This window comes from Bos indicus, chromosome 5 (assembly GCF_029378745.1).
Source record: "Bos indicus isolate NIAB-ARS_2022 breed Sahiwal x Tharparkar chromosome 5, NIAB-ARS_B.indTharparkar_mat_pri_1.0, whole genome shotgun sequence".
Lineage (NCBI taxonomy): Eukaryota > Metazoa > Chordata > Mammalia > Artiodactyla > Bovidae > Bos > Bos indicus.
Genome location: NC_091764.1, coordinates 47677591 through 47696663, shown reverse-complemented (window position 1 = coordinate 47696663; position 19073 = coordinate 47677591). Strand labels below are relative to the sequence as shown.

General features: G+C 40.1%; 1 protein-coding gene across 1 annotated transcript in view; it reads left to right on the top strand.

Annotated features, from left to right (window-relative positions):
- The window catches only part of IRAK3 (interleukin 1 receptor associated kinase 3), a 66523-nt gene that overhangs the window by 23024 nt on the left and 24426 nt on the right, over positions 1-19073 (top strand). The window contains exons 3-8 of the mRNA XM_070789356.1: positions 4518-4582; positions 5354-5408; positions 6863-7014; positions 10339-10403; positions 16477-16591; positions 17413-17531. Of these exons, the coding sequence (XP_070645457.1) occupies positions 4518-4582; positions 5354-5408; positions 6863-7014; positions 10339-10403; positions 16477-16591; positions 17413-17531 (571 nt within the window). The remainder of the gene's footprint in view (positions 1-4517; positions 4583-5353; positions 5409-6862; positions 7015-10338; positions 10404-16476; positions 16592-17412; positions 17532-19073) is intronic.

Below are 19073 nucleotides of genomic sequence, written 5' to 3'. Positions count from 1 at the left end.
GTGTTTATATTTTCAAAGAACCAACTTTGATTTCATTGATTTTTCTCTTTTGTTTTTCTATTCTGTTCTTCTGTTTCATTTATTTCCACTCCAATCTTAATTCTTCCTTCTTTTTGCTTCCTTTGGTTTAGTTTTCTCTTCTTTTTTATTCCCCAATGCAAAAGTTTAGGCTATTTATTTGGTATCTTTCCTCTTTTTAAAGGAGAGCATTAACAGCAAAAAAATTTCCCTTTAAGCACTGCTTTTGCTGCATGCCATAAATCTTGGCATGTTGTGTTTTTGTTTTCATTTATCATAAAGTTTTTTCTAGTTTCCCTTGTGACTTCTTGACTCATTCATTATTTATGAATTTGGTGTTTAACGTTCATGTGTTAGTCAATTTCAAAAACTTCCTTTTGTTATTGATTTCTACTTTAATTCCAGGTGGTCAGAGAATATACTTTGTATGATTTCATCCTTCCAAGTTTATTAAGGCTCATTTTACTGCCTAACACATGATCTGTTCTGAAGAATGTTCAGTGTACAATTGCAAAGTATGAGTATATTGTGTTTTGGATGGGATGTTCTATAAAAGTCTGTTTGATCTAATTGGTTTGTAGTTTTGTTCAAGGTTTGTTATTGTGTTTGTTGCTAGTCTTCTAAGCAAAACAATCTAAGAAACACTAGAATACAATCTAAAACTAGAAAATGAAATAAAACTTTTCTAAAGTCTGAATCAAAACATCAGAAGTAACTGCAAAGTAACTGCAGCTTAAATTTTTTGTAGGAAGCCACCACAGACTTCCTTAGTTCAGGCAGAACCATAACAGACAGAAGTAATAGTCCAGCTGGGGAGAGTGTGGGCGTTTGTGGTTGGTCTCTCTCTCACACACACATACCCACACACACACCCCTCTAATACCTTATGGTGCAAGATAGGATAACAAGTAAACTAAGCCAGAGGGATATAATCCCATAATTGTAAAAGTTTTAAATATATGTGCAGAAAACTGATAACAGTGTTGCTTTCTTCTTGTCAATTCTCACCTTCATACTTTAGTATTTTTGATGTTATCTAAGAATAGTTTTAGTTTGCTGATTCCTAGAATGTCGACGTTCACTCTTGCCATCTCTTGTTTGACCACTTCCAGTTTGCCTTGACTCATGGACCTGACATTCCAGGTTCCTATGCAATATTGCTGTTTACAGCATTGGACCTTGCTTCTATCACCAGCAAGGTGATGGGTGAATTTAACTCAGATGAACATTATATCTACTACTGCAGGCAGGAATCCCTCAGAAGAAATGGAGTAGCCATCATGGTCAACAAAAGAGTCCGAAATGCAGTACTTAGATGCAATCTCAAAAACGAAAGAATGATCTCTGTTCATTTCCAAGGCACACCATTCAGTATCACAGTAATCCAAGTCTATGCCCCAACCAGTAAGGCTAAAGAAACTGAGGTTGAATGGTTTTATGAAGACCTATGAGACCTTTTAGAACTAACACCCCCAAAAGATGTCCTTTTCATTATAGGGGACTGGAATGCAAAAGTAGGAAGCCAAGAAACGCATGGAGTAACAGGCAAATTTGGCCTTGGAATATGGAATGAAGCAGGACAAAGACTAATAGAGTTTTGCCAAGAGAACACTCTGGTCATAGCAAACACCCTCTTCCAACAACACAAGAGAAGACTCTACACATGGACGTCACCATATGGTCAACACCAAAATCAGACTGATTATGTTCTTTGCAGTCAAAGATGGAGAAGCTCTATACAGTCAACAAAAACAACACCAGGAGCTGACTGTGGCTCAGATCATGAACTCCTTATTGAGAAATTCAGACTTAAATTGAAGAAAGTAGGAAAAACCACTAGACCATTCAGGTATGACCTAAATCAAATCCCTTATGATTATACAGTAAGAATATAGTGAGAAATATAGTGAGAAATAGATTTAAGGGACTAGATCTGATAGAGTGCCTGATGAACTATGGACTGAGGTGCGTGACATTGTACAGGAGACAGGGATCAAGACCATCCCCATGGAAAAGAAATGCAAAAAAGCAAAATGGCTGTCTGGGGAGGCCTTACAAATAGGTGTGAAAATAAGAGAAATGAAAAGCAAAGGAGAAAAGGAAAGATATAAGCATCTGAATGCAGAATTCCAAAGAATAGCAAGAAGAGATAGGAAAGCCTTCCTCAGCAATCAATGCAAAGAAATAGAGGAAAACAACAGAATTGGAAAGACTAGAGATCTCTTCAAGAAAATTAGAGATACCAAGGGAACATTTCATGCAAAGATGGGCTCAGTAAAGGACAGAAAGGGTATGGACCTAACAGAAGCAGAAGATATTAAGAAGAGGTGGCAAGAATACACAGAAGAACTGTACAAAAAAGATCTTCACGACCAAGATAATCACAATGGTGTGATCACTCACCTAAAGCCAGACATCCTGGAATGTGAAGTCAAGTGGGCCTTAGAAAGCATCACTACGAGCAAAGCTAGTGGAGGTGACGGATTTCCAGTTGAGCTATTTGAAATCCTGAAAGATGATGCTGTGAAAGTGCTGCACTCAATACGCCAGCAAATTTGGAAAACTCAGCAGTGGCCACAGAACTGGAAAAGGTCAGTTTTCATTCCAATCCCAAAGAAAGGCAATGCCAAAGGATGCTCAAACTACTGCAGAATTGCACTCATCTCTGAGCGACTTCACTTTCACTTTTCACTTTCATGCATTGGAGAAGGAAATGGCAAGCCACTCCAGTGTTCTTGCCTGGAGAATCCCAGGGATGGGGGAGCCTGGTGGGCTGCCGTCTCTGGGGTCGCACAGAGTCGGACACGACTGAAGCAACTTAGCAGCAGCAGCAGCAGCACACGCTAGTAAAGTAATGCTCAAGATTCTCCAAGCCAGGCTTCAGCAATACGTGAACTGTGAACTTCCAGATGTTCAAGCTGGTTTTAGAAAAGGCAGAGGAACCAGAGATCAAATTGCCAACATCTGCTGGATCATGGAAGAAGCAAGACAGTTCCAGAAAAACATCTATTTCTGCTTTATTGACTATGCCAAAGCCTTTGACTGTGTGGATCACAATAAACTGTGGAAAATTCTGAAAGAGATGGGAATACCAGACCACCTGACCTGCCTCTTGAGAAACCTGTATGCAGGTCAGGAAGCAACAGTTAGAACTGGACATGAAACAACAGACTGGTTCCAAATAGGAAAAGGAGTACGTCAAGGCTGTATATTGTCACCCTGCTTATTTAACTTCTATGCAGAGTACGTCATGAGAAACGCTGGACTGGAAGAAACACAAGCTGGAATCAAGATTGCCAGGAGAAATATCAATAACCTCAGATATGCAGATGACACCATGCTTATGGCAGAAAGTGAAGAGGAACTGAAAAGCCTCTTGATGAAAGTGAAAGTGGAGAGTGAAAAAGTTGGCTTAAAGCTCAACATTCAGAAAACGAAGATCATGGCATCCAGTCCCATCACTTCATGGCAAATAGATGGGGAAACAGTGGAAACCGTGGCTGACTTTATTTTTCTGGGCTCCAAAATCACTGCAGATGGTGACTGCAGCCATGAAATTAAAATATGCTTAGTCCTTGGAAGGAAAGTTATGACCAACCTAGATAGCATGTTCAAAATCAGAGACATTACTTTGCCAACAAAGGTCCGTCTAGTCAAGGCTATGGTTTTTCCAGTGGTCATGTATGGATGTGAGAGTTGGACTGTGAAGAAAGCTGAACTCTCTTCTGAGCTTTTGAACTTTGAACTTTTGAACTGTGGTGTTGGAGAAGACTTTTGAGAGTCCCATGGACTGCAAGGAGATCCAACCAGTCCATTCTGAAGGAGATCAGCCCTGGGATTTCTTTGGAAGGAATGATGCTAAAGCTGAAACTCCAATACTTTGGCCACCTGATGCGAAGAGTTGACTCATTGGAAAAGACTCTGATGCTGGGAGGGATTGGGGGCAGGAGGAGAAGGGGACGACAGAGGATGAGATGGCTGGATAGCATCACTGACTCGATGGACATGAGTCTGAGTGAACTCCGGGAGTTGGTGATGGACAGGGAGGCCTTGCATGCTGTGATTCATGTGGTCACAAAGAGTCAGACACAAGTGAGCAACTGAACTGAACTGAAGAATAATTTAAGATAGGTGCTGATGGACTTCCCTGGCAGTCCAGTGTTGAGACTCCACACTTCTATTGCAAGGGGGCATGGGTTCCATCCCTGGTCAGGGAACTAAGATCCTGCATGCCACATGTTTTTTGTTAAAAAAAATAAAAAATACAAACAAAAAGATAGGTGCTTATGTTCTAAGTGAACAAAAGTATGTTTTTATATTTGATCATTAGAAAGCTCTTTCACGTATGGACATTTGTAACCATTCAATGGGAATGAAACTGAGCTTTAGAAATGAACCTTACTAGCAAGGTATTTATTTCACAATGTAATAAAGAAAAAAGAAGTGTTTGTTAAGAACGTAACAGTTATTATACCTAACTTCCCTCATTTCTCTTTCAGGAGCAACCTTGAATCCTATAGAGCAGAGTCATCGGGAGAAAGAATTTCCAAACATGTTACAAAAGGTAGAATGTGTGTGCGTAGATAATGACCCTTGAACTCTGTTGCATCTATAATCGAGTGTAAGGAGTGAAGTTATGAGGCAGAAAAATGCTGTTATTTGCAGCTACTTTTTTAAAGCCAGGAAAGCTTTCGTTCTCATTCTTCTTCACTTATTTGGGAATTCAGGAGATTGTGTGTTAGTCACCCAGTCATGTCTGACTCTTTGCAACCCCAGGGACTGTAGCCCGCCCGACTCCTCTGTCCATGGGATTCTCCAGAATACTGGAGTGGATTGCCATTTTTTGGTAACTGTTTGAAGAGTTGAGGGCTTTCTCCTCTCAGTGATCTGTCAGAGATGAGTCATAGAACATTTAAGAGTACTGTGAGTTATGTATTTGTCTTAACTCAATTTTTAGTTTTCCTGTTCTAGTTGACATTTTGCATGTTATTGTTAGTTTTTATTAAAGCAAATTAGAGATAATCAGTTTTATAGGACTAGAAGTCATTTAAAATTGACTATAACTGACTGTGACATTGATACTTGATTTTTTAGCATTAGTGTGGAGTCCTGCATTGGTGTGGAAGCCTGCGTTGGTGTGGAAGCCTTAAATATATATGGCAGTGAATACTGTTGAATAAAATAAAATAACTGTGCATTCTACTAGCTTTCTTCTAAATTATATTCCACTTTCTTGCACTGTATAGTCCCAGGGGTAGCTTTGGATTTCTGTTGAGGTTCTGTTCTTTCTAGACTTATGAAATTGAATTACTTTAATATGTATTTCTTCTTTTAGGAAACAGCCAATGTCACAGTGGATAATGTTCTTATTCCTGAACGTAATGAAAAAGGTAAAAAAAACAAACAAACCAACTTTCCTTTAAATCATGCTTTCCTTTAAGTGAATTCATGAATTCCTTTAAGTGACATTTAGACATATCCAATAAACATGGTAACCATTAATATGCAGGTTCAGGATAAATTTTTCATAGATATCAAAATAGTCTCAATTTTGACTAATCCATTGTTCTGATGGATGATATGTTGCTATTATTTTACAAGTTCATTGTCCAATAAAGAGCATAATTGTGGTCTCACTTATAATTTCATGACATTTGCTATTTTTATGTGTCATAGGAAGACATTTAAAAATTATGTTGAGTTTTGTATACTTTCAGAAATTTTCATTGCACTTGTAGAGAAATATTTAGCAGTTATTGTAAAGCGGTGCTGGTGGTCACTATGAAAAACAATTATTTGCCACATCAACTTTCGTATTCTATCAGCTGAGAGAATAGTTTCCTTCTATCTGGAAATCAGCCTGATAAACTTTAGTGGCTGTTTAAGGCTGCTTTGCCTAATCTTCGCCACCAGATCTGATGCTTCTTTGGTTCAAAAGAGAATTTAAAAAGTTAGATAAGGTTATGGTCTTTTGAAAGTGAAAGTGTTAGTTGCTCAGTTGTATCCAACTACTTGCCACCCCATGGTCCAGTAGCCTGTTAGGGTCCTCTGTTGGTGGAATTTTCCAGGCAGGAATATGGGAGTGAGATGACATTCCCTTCTCCAGGGGCTCCCCCAGGGGTCAAACCTGGGTCTCCTGCATTGCAGGCAGATTCATCTGAACCACCCATGGTCTTTTAAGATTTTGCAAAAAGGTCCAAATGAAACAGGAAATGTGTTAAGTATAGCCAGAATTGGTCTCTGCAGGATTTATTTAGGCTTTTCCCTTTGAATTTGCATTTGGTTACCTCTGAAATGTTTCCTCCCATTCTCTGCTTGAGATGATTTTCTTAAAGAGCTGAAGCATCTTCCCAATTTACTCTGGGGAAGTAAGTTGGATTTGGCTCATGAGAAATATTTCTACCAGTCATGCTTAGCGAATATTATTTAGTCATAGTAAGATTTCAACTTCAATATATATATATATATATTTTTTTTTTTTTTTACTAGTTTGGGGTTCATCATGGGTCACCAGTAATCTGTTGATCTAATGACAAGGAAATAACCTTAGGAAAATTACCCCAACTAAGTTGTCTGGCTAATCTCTTTGGAAAGGTGATAGAATCACAGTGTTATTGTTTGAGTATCTAAGAAGCTATTTGCTCTGTGGGATGGTGGGAGCCAGACCCAAATGAGAGTCAAGAAAGCTCACGATAGGCTTTGGTGTTGGCTCCTGGGATGTCTCTACTGACTTTTCACTGGACTCTGATTTGTTTCTAATAGGGAGGTCTTGTTTCTTTATAATGATGGCTGATTCTTAAAAAGCAGAAAGATAACTTATCTTCTCCCTACTTTCCTTCCTAAGGAATATTGCTAAAATCCTCCATCAGCTTTCACAGCATCGTAGAAGGAACCAAAAATTTCCACCAAGACTTTTTAATCGGAGAAGGGGAAATTTTTGAGGTATACAGAGTGGAAATCCAAAACCGAACATATGCCATTAAATTATTTAAACAGGTATGGAAAGAATTACTATCACAGGATATCGATTCCATTTATTTGCTCATATTTCATATTAAAATGTGTCATTTTTCATCAGCATTGAAAGGAGGTGTACTGGAGAATAAAATTTCATAAATGGAAATAAGATATATGACCTCAGGTGACTGGAGAAATGACTAAGAAATGAATGCCTGTCTTGCAGGAATGTGGGAGTTAAATCCTTCCCCTCCCCAGGTGTATGGCCTGAGAAAGACTTTTCTGAGAAGCCTTTTAGGGCCACTGGGAGTTTGCTTAAGATGGTCAGATTGTGTCGGTCTGCTCCAGTTTTTCCTGCCCTCTCCAGGCTGCTTCACAGGTTAAACCATAGGCTGGTATTTGGTGCTACTAAATTGTCTTCAGTTACAGTCCAGGAGAGCAGGAAAGAGGAGGCTTCAAGGGCAGCAAGGCAACCATCAGAGCAGGAGGTTGGAACACAGCCGAGAACAGCCAGGAAAGCATAGTTGTATCCTCTAGGAGTTCGCGGTCTTGTGGGGGAAACAGGTGAAGAAAAGATTAAGTTGTAGCGTGACAAGTACCTGAGCAGAGATTTGCCCTAAAGGTCATGGGAGCACATAGAAGACAGCCAGAGGAGAGGCTGGTGCCTCCAGCACCCGAAGAGTGCCCGGCACAGAGTAACTACTCAATAAATGTGTCTGCAGTAATCAAATGGAAAAATGGATACAAGAAAGTGACCTCTCAGCTTGATTTTGAAAGACAAAGAGACTTTTGCCAGGCAGGGAGGGAAGATGGAAGATATAGCAGGTGCCAAGATCTACGGGGGCATGCATGGGAGCATATGTCTTTTCACAAATACCAGACTGGTAGAGCAGAATTTAGTGTGGGAGCGTTTAGTGTGAACGTAGTGGCAGCAGGTGATACTGGAAAGAGGTCAAGTCCATAGGTGCTTTCTAAGTAGGAGAGTGAAAGGACTAGATTTGTGTTTTGAAATATCACTTTGATTACAGGTTGGATGATGAACTGGAAATTGGAGGAAAGACAGCAGGAATTAGACTAGAGGTGGAAAGACCTGGCAGAGGGTATTTCAGACGTGTAAACTGAAGTGGATAGGGCTGAAACCTGTATTCTCCAGTCTAATGTTAGAATCACCAGGAAGGTTTTTTGTTTTTTAAAAAGGAATATAATTGCTTTACAATGTTGTGTTAGTTTCTGCTATACAACGGAGTGAATCAGCTGTATGTATATCAGCTGTGTGTGTGCTAAGTCACTTCCGTCGTGTCTGACTCTTTGTGACCCCATGTACTGTAGCCCGCCAGGCTTCCCTGTCCATGGGGTTCTCCAGGCAAGAATGCTGGAGTGGGTTGCCATGCCCTCCTGCAGGGAATCTTCTTGACCCCGGGATCAAACCTGCGACTCCTGCATTGCAGGCAGATTCTTTACCACTGAGCCACTGGGGAAGCCCCTCCTTGTAGCCACAGCAAAATAGCACTATCTCTTAGTATCATCTTCTTTATCTGCCTTTCCCAGCGGACTGGATGGTTTTCTTTAGAGAGCTCTTATGTATGTTTGTATCTCAGTGCCTTATTACAGGGCCTGGCCTATAGTAGTTGTTCAATAAATGTTTGTTAGGGGAATTGAAAGAAGCACATATGCTGTCTTTATGAATTTAGTTGCAATTCACTATTAGTAAAAAGATAGAAGGTAGCAAAGTTACCCAAGATCTAGAAGTTGAGCAAAGTCCTATACACACATCAGGAAAAAAAATGAGATAATTTCATGAAGCTTTAGTCACAGAGCCTTTTTTTTTTTTTTAATAAGAAATGGAGTTTTGTAACAGTTGGGACCTTAACTTCAGTAACCTTTCTTAGAGGGCCTGAGGCTGGGCGATGTACTAGATGTGTTAGATTCATCCAAATCACCTGGGATCTTACAGCACAGATTGTGATTCAGTGGGTTCATGTAGTGACCTGAGACTCAGCATTTCCCACCAGCTCCCGGAGAAGCTGGTGTTCCTCCTGCACAGGACACACTTTGAAGCAGCAAGACTGGTAGGGTAGCATGAACACAAAAGCTGACCCTTCACATTTTCAGGCTAAGAAAACGCGGACCCCAGGGAGGTTCAGTGACAATAAGTCACAAATAGTGAGTGTTAGAGGTGGGCCTGTGGAGAAGGCAATGGCACCCCACTCCAGTACTCTTGCCTGGAAAATCCCATGGATGGAGGAGCCTGGTAGGCTGCAGTCCATGGGGTCGATAAGAATCGGACACGACTGAGCGACTTCATTTTCACTTTTCACTTTCCTGCATTGGAGAAGGAAATGGCAACCCACTCCAGCGTTCTTGCCTGGAGAATCCCAGGGACGGCGGAGCCTGGGGGGCTGCTGTCTACGGGGTCACACAGAGTCAGACACGACTGAAGTGACTTAGCATAGCATAGCATAGCATAGAGGTGGGCCTGAGACCCAGTCCACTTGGTTCTCAGTACCGTGGTTTTTTTTAAATATAAATTCCCATAATGTGGTCCTTGAAAATGATTTGTTGGCTGAGTTTATTGCTTCTGACTTCTTGGGTTAACTTAGAAAATAGCTTCCAGGATTCCTGTTGGCTTTCTCTCCCTTTGTTCCTAAGCACAGAGAACTCTAAAAACTCTGCCCTTTCTAGCAATTTACATATGGTAACTGGAACACACTTTAACCCTTTCATGGGAGAAGTTAGGCATTTGAGATTCAGAGACATGCAACGCTGTAAGATGTAGGAAGCCATCAAAGACAGTACCAGGTACAGAAGAAGTCCTCCAGATAATATTATTGAATTCATTAATTTGTCCATATGTCAGGCACTGGGCTAGCTTCTGAAGCTTTTTTGAAGTAAAGAGTTAAGTTTTTCATTTTCCTAGTGCACCTATTTTTTTCAAAATTAATACAAAGGTAAACTTAAACCAACAGCCAAGTGACCCAAGTCATGAATGCCCAATTATTGAAATCACTTCTAAGTAGGATCACAATCTGGATTCTTTGAGATCAAGTGGGGAGTTTCTGTCATGAGATTTTCTTCGACTACATAAAATATTTTCGAATTTATGTAAGTGTATACAAAATACAGTGAAAAGGTTTAAATATAAAATGCAGCAATCTGATACATTTCATGAAAAACTTTTAATTCAGAAGCAGCGGTTCTAAATCTGTTTTGGCTTTAATGGGTTTTTGAAAGCTAAGGATTTTCTCCCCAGAAAAACGTTCATATGCATTTATACCAAAAAGTGTCTGATTTCATAGACCCTAGGTTAAGAGTACCAGAAATAGATCCTTTCCTTATTTTTTTTCCTTGTTTTTCTGTATTTAGGGGGGAAAGATGCAATGTAAGAAACAATGGAAGAGGTTTTTGTCTGAGCTTGAAGTTTTGCTACTGTGAGTATATTGCTTGAAATTTCTCCCCTTGTGCCTGGTTTTCATCTCTGTTCATCTTTGATTCTACAGCACAGAGCTTGGCATGGTTGGCATTTAATAAATGTGGGTTGGAGGTTAGAACACTGGGTAAATTTTTGACATCTGCTTTGGTATATTCTTTGGAATACATTTAAAAATATACTATTTACATAATTCACTTGAGCCTATTTTAACAAGAAACTGTCACAAGGAAGTGGATTAAATCATGTGTGGCTAACATGACTGAATGTAAAATGATTCTTAGAACATTAGAATTGTATATATTTTACCATTGCTCCTCTTTCTTAAGAGACATTCCAGTCAAGAAACTGTTTCATCAATATAAACCTCTTCTGGAAGAGAGTTTAGACAAAGAAATCAAGTGCTTTTGATGTGCATATTATTTTCTGGGAATTCATTCATGAGCCTGAAAGTCCTTGGAGACAAACTAAAATGACTTCATTTTCATATATATTCATATCTGCAGCTGTGCAGCCTGCTTCATCGAAGGCCCCTAACCCTATAGAGTTCAGTCATCACCCTTTACAAATAGAAAATGTTCTTTTCAGATGTTTCCTAAACCAATATGTGAATTCGGGGGAGGGAGGTATTATCCTAAATCGTTCTCCTTTTATACCCAAGATCAGAAATCAAAATGTTAGAGGCTAAGCATAAAAACTTAATACATCATTTAGTCAACAAAAAAACTAAAACCAAAATTGTAATAAGAAAGTTTTTATATTTAAGCTTTATTTTTTTGCTTATGAATAAATAATAAATTCAGACACTCCAGAATTCCAAAAGGGCAGAAGAGTAAGCCAAGAAGAGATTTTCTTCCATGTTCTCATCCAGCCACCCAGCCACTTTTCCCAAAGGCAACAGTGTTATCAGTTTCCTATATGTCTTTCCAGAAATATTTTATTTGTAAGCATATGTGTATTTTGTTTTCTTACTTTCCTCTTCGCACACAAGAGACAGCATACACACATTGTTCACTTTGCTTATTTTAGTATTCCATTGTGTGCTGTGGCTTCCCTGATAGCTCAGTTGGTAAAAAATCCGCCTGCAATGCTGGAGACTCCAGTTTAACTCCTGGGTTGGGAAGATCCCCCGGAGAAGGGATAGGCTACCCACTCCAGTATTTTGGGGCTTCCCTTGTGGCTCATCTGGTAAAGAATCCGCCTGCAATACGGGAGACCTAGGTTTGATCCCTGGGTTGGGAAGATCCCCTGGAGAAGGAAAAGGCTACCCACTCCAGTATTCTGTCCTGGAGAATTCCATGGACTGTTTAGTCCGTGGGGTCGCAAAAACTCAGACATGACTGAGCGACTTTCACGTACACTTTTGTGTGCCTGTGTTATAATGTAATTTACCATTTTCCCATCAATGGATTTTTAGATTTTCCTAATCTTTTACATGAAATTAAAAGATGCTTACTCCTTGGAAGAAAAGTTATGACCAACCTAGATAGCATGTTCAAAAGCAGAGACATTACTTTGCCAACAAAGGTCCATCTAGTCAAGGCTATGGTTTTTCCAGTGTTCATGTATGGATGTGAGAGTTGGACTGTGAAGAAAGCTGAGCGCCGAAGAATTGATGCTTTTGAAGTGTGATGTTGGAGAAGACTCTTGAGAGTCCCTTGGACTGCAAGGAGATCCAACCAGTCCATTCTGAAGGAGAACAGCCCTGGGATTTCTTTGGAAGGAATGATGCTAAAGCTGAAACTCCAGTACTTTGGCCACCTCATGCGAAGGGTTGACTCATTGGAAAAGACTCTGATGCTGGGAGGGATTGGGGGCAGGAGGAAGAGGGGACGACAGAGGATGAGATGGCTGGATGGCGTTACTGACTCGATGGACGTGAGTTTGAGTGAACTCTGGGAGTTGGTGATGGACAGGTAGGCCTGGCGTGCTGCGATTCACAGGGTCGCAAAGAGTCGGATATGACTGAGCGACTGAATTGAACTGAACTCAATTGAATCTTTTACTTAAAATAGTGCTACAATGAGAAAACTTTATATATTGTTATTTTGTAACTCCAGAAGTTGGTGATGGACAGGGAGGCCTGGCGTGCTGCGATTCATGGGGTAGCAAAGAGTCAGACACGACTGATCGACTGATCTGATCTGATCTGATGTGTTAAAGTATATCTAAGAAAACTTCATATAAATAAATTTATAGGGTCATGTTCCATGCCACCAAATTGTCCTTCAGTAGAAACTATACTAGTTTACACTTAACACCAGTCATATATAAGAGTGCCTGGTTCCCCATATTCTTGCCAATATAGCATTTATTCTTTTATCAGTTTTTTCTGATCTGCTAAGTGGATATGGTTTTTCAGTGTAGTTTAAATTTCTTTTTCTATGATGAATGAATCTTTTTACATATAAAGAGATTTATTTCCTTTTCTGTGAAATATCTGTTAATGTTCTTTGCCCATTTTTTATTAGACTGTTGGATCTTTTCTGTTTTTGATTGGAGGATAATTGCTTTACAATATTGTGTTGGTTTCTGCCATACATCAACATTAATCAGCCATGCATATACATATGTCCCTTCCCTCTTGAACTTCCCTCCCACCTCCCACCCCATCTGACCCCTCTAGGTTGTAACTAGAGGGAGGTCGAGCTCCCCGCGCCATACAGCAAATTCCCGCTGGCTATCTATTTTAATATGGTAACGTGTATGTCTCCCTGCTGCTCTCTCAGTTTACCCCATCCTCTCCTTCCCCCACTGTGCCCACAGTCTGTTCTCTATGTCTGCATCTCTATTACTGCCCTACACATAGGTTCATCAGTACCATTTTTCTAGACACCCTTCACTTTCATATATGTGTTAATATACGATATTTGTGTTTATCTTTCTGACTTACTTCACTCTGTATAACAGGCTCTAGGTTCATCCACCTCACTGCAACCGACTCGAGTTCATTCCATTTTATGGCTGGGTAATATTCCATTGTATATATGTACCACAACTTCTTCTTTGTTTTTTTTGGTACCACAACTTCTTTATTCATTCATCTAGATTGCTTCCATGTCCTGGCTATTGTAAATAGTGCTGCAGTGAATATTGGAGTACATGTGTCTTTTAGAATTGGGGTTTGCTCAGGGTATATGCCCATTAGTGGGACTGCTGGGTCATATGGTAGTTTTATTCCTAGTTTTTAAATAAATCTCCATATTGTTCTCCATAGAAACTGTATCAATTTATATTCCCACTAACCAGACTGTTGGGTATTTTTCTTAATAGTTTGTCAGAGCATTTCATATAGTAGAGAAAATTAGCCTTATTTTTATGTTTTAAGATACAAATAATTATTTTTACCCCATTTTCATTTGTCATTGCTTATTCTAGTTTTGTACCATTTGGAGATGGTTCTCATGTAGTTGAATTTAATCTATATTTTCTTTTATGGATTCTAGGTTTTATGTTATAGTTTACAGATCTCTCCAACTGAGAGGTTTTAAAATAATTTTGCCATTTTTTTCAAGTACCTTTATATTTTCACTTATATACCTGATCCATTTGGATTTATTCTTCTGAGGCATTTACATATTACTTTAGAATTAACAACATTATGGCATTGGATGTTTCTGGTATGCCATCGTTATCATTTATGTTGCTAATATTTCTTTAGCTTTAACGCTATTCCAAGTGCTTCATGTGTATTCATTCTTTAATCCTCACAACAGGCCTGAGCTGGTCCTGTGACTATCCTCATTTTGTAGATGAGGAAGCTGAGGTAGATGCTACTTTTTTTTTTTTTGTGCAAGATCCAACCTATTTCCTAAGTCATACTCACCCTTTCTCTTCTTAGACTTTTACTGGTGAATAAGTCAGAGGCATTAGAACATACTGTCTGGAGTGGAATTAGGAGAGAACTGCACAAACAACAGATAGTTTCAGTAAGTTAAATAATAAGCAGGTGCAGAGTGCTGAGGACTTCCCTGGTGGCTCAGTGGTAGAAAAATCTGCCTGCAATGCAGGAGACATAGACTCAATCCCTGTTAGGGATTGGGAAAATCCCCTGGAGAAGGAAGTGGCAACCTAATCCAGTATTCTTGCCTGGGAAATGCCATGGACAGAGGAGCCTGGTGGGCTATAGTTAGTGGGATCACAACAGAGCTGGACATGACCGAACATGCTCACACATACACAGAGTGCTGAGGGAAGAGGAAATGCTAATTTGCGGGAGGGGTGGGTGGCAGAGTAGACATCTTGGAAAAAGTAAAATCTAAGCTGAGACCTGAGCATGAGTTTTTTTTTGGTTATAAAATTAAGGGAACTACTTAATGTATTGCGTATGTGTTTATGTACACACACACACACACACACACACACGTACACACATACATACACCCACACTCCCTTTCTTGACGTAGGAACAGAGGGACTCAGAAGGGATGTATGTGTGCTTAGTCGCTCAGTCATGTGGCACCCCACTCCAGTACTCTTGCCTGGAAAATCCCATGGACGGCGGAGCCTGGTAGGCTGCAGTCCATGGGGTCGCTAAGAGTCAGACACGACTGAGTGACTTCACTTTCACTTTTCACTTTCATGCATTGGAGAAGGAAATGGCAACCCACTCCAGTATTCTTGCCTGGAGAATCCCAGGGATGGGGGAGCCTTGTGGGCGGCCGTCTATGGGGTCGGAATTCTCCAGGCAAGGATACTGGAGTGGGTTGCTATGCCCTCCTTCAGGGGATCTTCCCAACCCAGGGATCAAACCCAGGTCGCCTGCATTGCAGGCAGATTCTTTACTGTCTGAGTCACCAGGAAAGCCCAAGAATATATATGTATGTATTATATAGATGTGTGTGTATACACATACGTTTCATAGGTAAGCTTTACAACTGAAGAAATGAGTAATAGGACTTTATATATAGCACCATTTTTTTTTTTTGTAAAAAATAGCTTTATTTGTTTTAATATCCCCAAATGTGCCTTGAAGAGCCTGGTGGACTACAGTTCATGGGGTTGCAAAAGAGTCAGACACAACTTAGCAACTAAACAACAACAATTAAGCTTGCCTAAGACATAAAAGGTGTTCAGTAAATAATTGTTGAACTGAGTTCACAGTATGTGTGACTTTCACATGCTTTGTATTTCATAGCTGTTACAAGGGTTACATTGGATTTCACTGCGATGACACATGCCCTCAAGAAATAGTTTAAAAAGGAACCTGAAAAATGTATACAATACGGACATAGAATTCTGTGATTTAAAAATCAGTGGTGTGTTTTTCAACATCAGATTTTACTAGTCACATGGATCTTAGGTAACGATACAAACTTCATGAAGCCATTGGATGTCTCTTAATTGTGTGACTTGGTGCCTAGTACTTTAGTCCCCGACACAGTAGCATTCAGTAAATGGATAAATGAAAACAGTCTTCTGTACTCTTCTCTTTTGGTGATTTTACTTGCACATGTATATCAAAAGCAATGAAATGGATCATTTCAGTTGCATTATATTTATTTATGTAAAAAATAAGTTATATTGGGTTTTATGTTGATAAAAAATAAGGTAATATTGAATATTGTTTTCTATATTATAAAGCTCCCAACACCCCACATCTTAAGAACTCTCATTTCTGAACATTTCTGTCCTATTTGGATATTAGCTGGTATTTGTTAGAATGTGTGCATGTGTGTGTGGTGTCACTTCAGTCGTATCCAACTCTTTGCACTCAATAGACTGTAGCCCACCAGGCTACTCCGTCCATGGGATTCTCCAGGCAAGAGTACTGGAGTGGGCTGCTGTGCCCTCCTTCAGGGGATCTCCCTGAACCCATGTCTCTTCTGTCTCCTGTACTGGCAAATGGGTTCTTAACCACTAGCACCACCTGGGAAGCCCATTTGTTAGAATACTTTAAGCCAATTTGGAAGGAAAACTGTCACGTGTCCAGTGAAATTCCCTCTCCCTTGACCAGATTTATATTCCGCTTTATGCCTGTTCCACAGCCCACCTAACCACCCCGCAAACAGGGTGTTGTTCATTTCCTGTTTGAATAACCAGTTTGATAGATTTAAAAAATCTTTTGTTTCAAGGTTCCGTCATCCGAACATACTGGAGTTGGCTGCATATTTTACAGAGAGTGAAAAGTTTTGCCTGGTTTATCCATATATGAGAAATGGATCACTCTTTGACAGATTACAGTGTGTAGTAAGTCATATCCATCACTCTGCCTGATATTCTGACCCTCTAAGCCCTGAGGGAGCTGCTGAAACCTTCTGAGAGAACCAGGAGGCCAACATGTGTTCATGTGAAGGGATGCCAACAGTGGGTTTCCCAAGAAAGTAGAGGACTTCCCCATGAATTAATTTCTTACTCTTAGAAGGTTGCATAAATACCCGAGTTGTTGTGTGTTGTGCAAAATGGTGGCCAAAAGAGTTGCTGGGTCCTCACTCCTCATTGGTACCATGTCTCAAATGAGTTTATGTCAACTACCATTATTGAGCAGGTAATTTTTATTTGCATAACTTTATGCAAAGTACCATTCAATATGGAGGGTAGACATAAAAGTGATACCTATATCACTTAAAAAGAAGGAGGCTGAATAAATGCCATGGTTTCTCTTGTGATGTTTTTGAAAGATAAGTTAAAAAATAGATTCCAAATTTGTAAAATTGCAGTTAAGATGAGAATAAAAACAGATTATTCTCAATTACCCACACTGTTGTGCCACAAATAATCTAAAAATCTTATACAGTGAAATTTTAAGCATAGTTATCTTATTAGCCATATTTCAATGTATGCGACATTAAAATTATTGGGTATTTTCATTGCCTATAAAGGGACCCAGAACCAGCATGGGTAGTAGAGGAAAACCCATCTTGAATTAAAAATAGGTTATGGTTAACTAAAATATTGATTCACCCACCTCTTTATCATTAGAGTTTATTCTAGCATACACCGAGGTAGTGAATACAAACATGGTTTTTACTCAGAAAATACAACGAAACCAACCACTGTTGTCTTTTCAGGGTGACACAGCCCCACTGTCTTGGCACATTCGAATCGGTGTATTAATAGGAACATCTAAAGCCATCCAGTACTTGCACAACACGGAACTCTGCTCCGTCATCTGTGGCAGTATATCCAGGTAAATTATCCCAGGGCTCTAGGTTACACTGAAGGCTCCTTTCATCATCACTGGTAAGTCAGACTTCACCCTATTTTCTATCTGCAGTTTCCCTGGTATATATCTCTATGTGTTAAGAATTCTCATGAACGTACTTAAAATCTTAGCTTTTTAATGAAAACATGTCTATCGAATTTTAAAAGCTACATTTGTATTGCCAATGGAAGAGTTTATATTATTTTTAGGAATTATTGATGAGCAGTGTAGGATAGACAGTTTTGTGTGTTTTATTAACTACTTTGCATAGCAAACTGTGAAACAATCTTCTGTATTCATTGCACTTAAAAAACAAACAAACTGAAGTCTAAGAAAAGATTAAGCAGCTTATACAGGGATTCTTCACAGATTAACAGTAGTCATCGGCAATTTAAGTTCTTTGTCCTTGAGTCTCCAGTGTCTTGCGTTGCCACTGCTGCCTCCTAGCTGTACATATTCCCCGTGAGAAGCCGAGCAGCACTCCCAGTGTTCCTTCTTGATCCATGAGAAGATGAGAAACAACATCTTCCATCTTTTTCCCTCGTCAGCAGACATGAATCTTTCAGACAGAGAGTAGATACCCTCCAAACCTCCACCCACTGTGAATTTTTCCTGTGTGCCCTTCATGATGGACTTGTCCCAAAATGAATATACCTTTGCTGAATGGCAGGGAAGACTGGATTTAAAAGGCTCTGCCTCTTCTGAGCCATCATCTAGTGTCTTTGAAAAAGCTTTTAGTGTGCTTTTGAGCAGAAGAGGAACTGATTGCTTACTTTGTTTTGCTGGTGAAGTGAACTTCATATAAAAAGCCTCTAGATTTTACTTCATCCTGGGGGAGTGGCAGGGGTGGGGTGGGGCACAACCACTAGGTTCTCCTGTTGGGAAGATGAAACTGTTAGTCATCAGTCGTGTCCCACTCTTTGCAGACCCAAGGATGTAGCCCGGCAGGCTCCTCTGTCCATGGGATTTTCCAGGCAAGAATACTGGAGTGGGTAGCCATTGCCTTCTCCAGGGGATCTTCCTGGCCCAGGGATTGGACCTGGGTCTCCCACATTGCAGGCAGATTCTTTTATCATCTGAGCCACAAGGGAATCCCCACTTTCCCCTGCTGCTGCTGCTGCTGCTAAGTCGCTTCAGTCGTGTCCGACTCTGTGCGACCCCATAGCAATTCATCAACTGCCAGTGACCTTATAGAATCACCTTAAAATTGGTGTAGCCTCAGGGGACCTGGGACACAGATGGATGGTGAAAGTCTCAGAGGTCAGTGGAATCAACCACTGAGGTTGGTTCTGGAGGGCTAAGGTGGCCACCTGCAGCCTAAAACAATCCCTCTTCTACCCAGCTCGTAGCCCACTGAGCACTATAATATATGTTCTCAAATATATGTTCAAACTGAGTTGCTGTTGTTCAGTCACTAAGTTGTGCCCAGCTCTTTGTGACCCCATGGACTGCAGCATGCCAGGCTTCTCTGACCTTCTTCAGTTCAGTTCAGTTTGGTTGCTCAGTCGTGTCTGACTCTTTGTGACC